The following is a 6364-nucleotide window of genomic DNA, read 5'->3' on the forward strand; positions in this document are numbered from 1 at the left end:
AAACTTGATTTTACTTTTAAATTTTATTTTTATTTCAATTGCAAAATTGATTATAGAAAATTGGAATATTTTATACTTTCTAGTTTTTTATTCTATTACTTTAGTTTGAAAAGCATATTACCAATCGAATTAAAGTAATATGCCAAAAATAATCAAATTATTATCAACACAAATTCAATAAGAATTTCATTATTTCAGAAATCTAATGAATTGGAGATGGTCATACAAAATCCTGTCACGACAATCATGAGTTCGTCTGCAAAAATATCAGAAGAATATCCAAGTAATAAGCCCTCCCAAAACTTGGAAGCTACTAATAAAGCTAGTGTCACAACACAACAATCACTTTCAGCATTGTATTTGTCGAATATTTCTAATCCATTAAGTACATTACACAATCTAAATATGGGATTGCGACACACTTCCGCTATCGACCACTATCGTGTACAATTGTACAACTATGCGATTAATATGGAACGGTTTCGATATCCTCAATATAATCCATCTACTGCAATCAGAGCTGCAAATTTTTCTAGCAGTAGTAACTCAGCATCTGCAATAGTAAATGCAACGGCTTACTTACACAATGGTCAGTTTTCATTACCTATATTTCCACAGCGTTTCTTTCCGCAAGAAGAACCAAAGCCACAACATAGTTACATAGGATTAATTGCTATGGCTATACTCAGCTCTCCTGACTCAAAGCTCGTTCTATCAGACATTTATCAGTATATTCTAGATAATTATCCATACTTTCGAACGAGAGGGCCAGGCTGGCGCAATTCCATACGTCATAATCTTTCTTTAAATTACTGCTTTATTAAGTCTGGTCGAAGTGCCAATGGTAAAGGCCATTATTGGGCAATACATCCTGCCAACATAGATGATTTCCGAAGAGGCGATTTCCGCAGACGAAAAGCACAACGTAAAGTTCGAAAACATATGGGTGAGTTTCGAAAAGTAATAAAACAAAATTTTATTTTTAATTAATTAAATTATATAAAGTCAAGTACGACATTGGGTCAGTTGGATAATTAACACTGCGTCTGAACTTTAAATCAGACAGGGTAAGGCCTCTATTCTTGACATTTGTCTAAAAATTTTAGAAAATAATTAAATACAAGAAATATTTTCAAAAAGATGATGGGTATTTCGCATCACTTTAAACTCCTGCATAGACAGTCAAAAATTTAATTATTTGAAAATAAAATTTTGTTGTTTTACAACAATTTAAAAACTTTTTTAATAAGAAAATAGTTTCTTTCGTAATAATTAACTTTAAAAATCAAATTTAATATAGAAACTATTACAATTCATTATTTTAGGTCTCTCTGTAGACGATCAAGATAATGATTCACCGAGTCCACCACCATTGGACTTAACTTCACCGCCGTCTCCACAGCCAATATCATCGGTATCATCAATACCATCAAACACTTTTCCGTACATGCAACATAATCCACCAATTTCGACTTTTCGGCAACAGCAAGCGCGGTACTATCAACAGCAGTTTCACTCAGAAGTTTCTAACAAGATATCGAACCAAGGTTCTGATTCATCAAAGCATTTAGTAAGTGCAGCTATTCATAATTGTATCAAACTATCTCAAAATACAAATTCTATTAATCAGCAAGAAGTCAATAATCTAATTGAGGAAATTGAGCTAGAACAACCAAATGACGCGAGACCTTACTTCGACGTGCTTCACAGTCAAGTCGTGCGACATCAATTCCAAAACACTGCTCCAAGCTCAGCTGATAACTTATACACCAAACCGCGAAAAAGACAGTTCGATGTTGCCTCATTGTTGGCACCGGAGACTATAACTAATATTCCGAATTCTGTTGGAATAGCTAAAACAGAGCACACATTCATCACAAAAGTAAGCGTGCAACAAAGTATTCAGCAGAATATAATGGTGGCACCGCAATTCAAGCAGCCTCTGCAATCACAAAGTATAAATGCCGAAGAGGATATCGATGTTGTTGCCAGTGATGTGGAGCACGAGAACAATATAAGTCTCCAGGATGATTTTTAACTAAATAATGCTCATATTGTCTGAGTATATATATATATTATCACACATCAAAACCAAAAATGAACTAACTAAATAATGGACTATAGGATATATGCGGACCGTCGCAATTGGCTTTAATGCAGTTTGAAACTATGGTTTCGAAAGTTTTAAATTTAAATGATAAATAATGTTTACATAGATCAACTCTTTATTTAAATTCTTCATTTGAAATCACGTTGAAGAAATTATCCAATATATCCAATAATAGCCAATATATCTTTTAATGTACAACAAGGCAGTTTTTTTGCAGAATTGCCTTACCAAACTTATTAGATGCCGGTGTAGCAAGGTTTTTAATACCGTTCCGCACTTCTTGGATTTCTATCTAGAACTTTCGTTAACAAATGTAGGATGCGGAAGTATTACTGATTCGTTATCATATAATTGAACGAAATATAGTATATTGATTGCTAGATATGGAAGGTAAATTCATTTGTCCATACCATTTAAGGCTGAGGTATTAATATTTGTGGAGGGCAGAAAGCATATTTATCAAAATGACTAAATCTGTACATATCAAAATCTAACATGTTTTGAACAGGATAAAGAATTATTTATGTTATTGTTACTTCAATGTATGAAAGTGAAATAAAAAAAATGCTTAATAATTATTGATATAAATATATAACATGTAGATTGGAAACTTAATGCAACTTTCTTTAAATATATTGAAATTTTGACGAGAATAAACTTTCGATTGACCCTTCAACTGAATGTTCCAAATATATCTAAGATGAAAGTCAATGTTTGCTCTGATTCTGCTTTCCGGTTTATGTCTTTTAACCTGTAGACATAATCTATAGTGTGGATCTTTTGTAAATGATATTGAAAATTGGATTTTAATTGTGTTTAATTAAAATGTTTTACGGTCTTAGACAAATATGCAAAAACTTCAATATTTTCAACTAATTCATAATATTATTTCGGCCATTTCGTCATTTTTCATTCTATAAACTATAGGCACAGATAGCGAAATCATAAGCGGGCTTGGATCAGCTTGGAAAAATAAGTAAAAGTTTGTATTGGTTGAAACGCTCTCTCTCCCAACACAAAAAGATTATTCACGCATAATATTTCATTCGAAGGTTTTGTTAAATTTATTTTTATACTACTCCGTCGTATTGCTCAATAGTCAAACTTTGATTAGCACTTAAGTTTCTTGCATAAATCTAAAGAATTGAGGCTATCGAACTTTCAAACATGAATGTAAGAATAATGAACCTTTCCGTTCAAATTCGAGTGGCCGAAAACAGGAGTTTTCTGCATTTTTGCTTTGGGGTTGTTGTTCATGAATCCCGTACAAGTCTTTCTTTTTTTGCTATATTGCTTTATAGAGGATGAGTTAGTGTTAAAATCGTCAAAATTATATCCAAGTATCTCGATTGGAACTTGCAAATCAAAACAAAATCCTCCTAATAAGCATGTAATGTACACATATACTACTCTTAATACTAATTTAGGAGTCATTACATATTTTCTTCCTTGTAACAATGGTTTGAGATTACATCATTCTGCCAAAATTTTTGAAATGTGATGAACTGGGAACAGTTTCATCTAGATCCTGTATTAAATACAAAACAATATGTTAAAAAATAATATAAAAGAAATGCTAAATATTAGTTGGCTTTCATATTCCAAACATAATTTTTTAGTACATTTTCATATTTGATATTTGTGTGGAAATTTCTAATTATAAAGAAAATCCATTACTGTTCCAATCTGCATGCTACAATCTGATCCACAATCTGTATATGTGGCAGATAATATATATACAAAAAATTATCAGAGAGAGTTTTCTAATGTTGTGATGACATGTATTCCAATGCAGACATCATGAAACAGAAGACAGAAAACTACAATAGAATGATTATACCATATTCGTCATGGATATTTGATTGCACATCTTGGAAACGGAGAAACATTTTATTTCCCGCTAGAGAGCGTACAAAATATTGTGTTTGTGTCACCACACGTAATATGTATGTACATGCTTTTGCCAAAGTCAATATTATATCCGCAAGTATCAAAATATGTATGGAATGCTACATCCAACAAATTCAAATGTCCTCGCGAACCATTCATACTGATGACATACTAAAGACATTTGTATTCGTTTGAAGCATTGGGCCGAATTCTACTCATTAATGTCAAAGGTCCACCTTCTTTTACTAACATTGATTAACATTGAGAAACAACACTGTTGGATGCCTCTGTTAGCTACCCTCCGAGACAAATTTAAACATTATTTGTTTTAGAAAGGTTGCAATCTAATAAATTATTTGTGAATAACTATATATAAGAAATTTTACATTTATATATTTGTCAAAGGAAAGAAACAACTCTTACTTGCTGAGCAAAAAGTATTCATACGACATACCATAATTACGAATGCAATGTTAACCGGTAGAAGTTCATTCATTAAAATATTCAATGGACTTAGAGTAGTTCCTCAAATATTGCTGCCAAATGTTATTGAAGCAACTATTTTGTGGAGAAGTGGAGAGTGTAAAGAAAAAGCCTATTCTGATACCACATTTAGCTCTTAAGGACTTACTATTGACTTAAAGAGATTGCAATTTCATGTTTGTCTTGCATTCTTAATAACAATGCACAATTTTAATCTCTTGAGGTGCGCAGATTATCACTTACCCAAACGAAAAATTGATTTGTTTTTATTTAAAAAGCCAAGTCAATCAATCTTGTATATTCCCAAAGCACTTTAATACAACAAATTTTATTTCAATCTGATACTATCTTTTTTCTAATTTTGTTTTCGTCACCTTCAATTTTTGGCTTTCTATATTAAAATAGAAAGATTTTTGTTAAATAGAATGCGGAATTAGACTGAGAATCGCAAAAAATGTTTTATAAGTTCTCATATATTAGCATTTGTTTTCTACTCTCTATGTACCAGTCAGAGGTCCAACTATTTTCCGCTATAAAAGTAATTACATATGATGCAAATATATTCAAAAATTTACCAGATTGGATACCTACAACGCACTTTCTGGAGTGTGAATAGAACGTTGAGGTGGCACAGTTCTTTTGGATACACAGTTCTGATACATAACAAAGGCGTAAATATTATTTTATCTGTACTATATTCCTGATAGCGAAAAATGACAAATAATGATTAACTAAGTAATTACTTATCAAATTTTTTCAATATTTTTTTCTATAATATGTTGCTATTAATAATATTACTGCAGTTTTGCGACAAAATCAATAAAAAGACAAGTTTTATATCTTTTATTAGTTTTCTCATAAACTTAATTATTTATTTAAAATGTTGTCAATCTAGGATCATTGAATGCAAAAAGAAGTATTATAATAGTTCCTTAAGTCAATTTAGATGATATGAACACACCAAAAATTGCTTTGTCCGGTAAATACCGGTGTTTTCGCTTACAGATCAAATACGGCTTTTCATATGGGCATCTACACAGTACACTATATACGGTAATGGGGAACCAAGGAGCTATTTGATCCATTACCTTGAATTATTATTGATTATGAAGCACTTATTTAAATGCATTCACTGTTATTTTCACTAACCTAAATTTGATTCATTTTCATAACTTCCGAAGCTACAAATATGTCGAGCCAATCGAAGAAGATTAGTTGAACTCGGCAAAATGGACTTGTGATTATAAAAACTCATTATGTTTTCGACAATTTTTTCCAGATTGTATTAGTGTTTAGAGAGTGTTTCGTACCAACACCGTTCAAATGCATTCTTGACTTTTTTTGTAGAATATTTGTTGTTTTTTTGCTGGGGTAAGTTCAAAATAATGTCGACTGGTTTGACATAGTTTGTTGCGACGACAAAAGTTTTTGACAAAAATTTTTGAAGTGTAATACGCGTTATGTATCACTGATTATGCATAATTCGCATAATCAAATAGATCCCAAATCGATCTACATATGTATTTCTGCGTGCCGTCTTTTTAAGAATGAGTTGATGTTTAGAGCTGCTCTAGAGCTGTGATTTAATTAACAGTCCGCAAAATCATTACCTGAGATGTTAACGTGATGCGGGTCCATATAATACCAATATATAGATATTTGTGGTCGAGTTTAATTTTATGTACCAGTTTGGAGTAATAACTCTTGTTGTTCGTATTTGTACAGAACCTATAGCCGAAGGTAAGTCACTTCAGAGCGCATACTTTCCATTTTTACAATTGAATATAACTAGAGCTTCATGGATGGCAATTAGTTCAGCAGAGAAAACTGAATTATATTCTGGAAGGTGTGAAGTTTTTATAATGTTAGTACATAAAGTTA

General features: G+C 31.6%; 2 protein-coding genes across 2 annotated transcripts in view; one reads left to right on the top strand and one right to left on the bottom strand.

Annotated features, from left to right (window-relative positions):
- Nucleotides 1-216: 216 nt before the first annotated feature.
- On the top strand, nucleotides 217-2038 carry LOC119665580 (forkhead box protein A2-A-like). Its single transcript, XM_038074807.1, has 2 exons — nucleotides 217-946; nucleotides 1326-2038. Exons 1-2 carry the CDS (start codon nucleotides 217-219, stop codon nucleotides 2036-2038), a joined length of 1443 nt encoding a protein of 480 aa, XP_037930735.1.
- A 1540-nt stretch (nucleotides 2039-3578) lies between these two features.
- LOC119665581 (dopamine D2-like receptor) overlaps nucleotides 3579-6364 on the bottom strand; it is a 112324-nt gene continuing 109538 nt past the window's right edge. Inside the window, exon 5 of the mRNA XM_038074808.1 lies at nucleotides 3579-3638. Coding sequence (XP_037930736.1) covers nucleotides 3579-3638 — 60 coding nt within the window. The remainder of the gene's footprint in view (nucleotides 3639-6364) is intronic.

Source organism: Teleopsis dalmanni, chromosome 1 (genome assembly GCF_002237135.1).
Source record: "Teleopsis dalmanni isolate 2A chromosome 1, ASM223713v2, whole genome shotgun sequence".
NCBI lineage: Eukaryota > Metazoa > Arthropoda > Insecta > Diptera > Diopsidae > Teleopsis > Teleopsis dalmanni.

Bases quoted from the DNA above. Each gene is read 5' to 3' on its own strand.
- LOC119665580 (XM_038074807.1), top strand. From the start codon at position 217: ATGGTCATACAAAATCCTGTCACGACAATCATGAGTTCGTCTGCAAAA. The intron at 947-1,325 runs GTGAGTTTCGAA...TCATTATTTTAG, and splicing joins TAAAGTTCGAAAACATATGG to GTCTCTCTGTAGACGATCAA.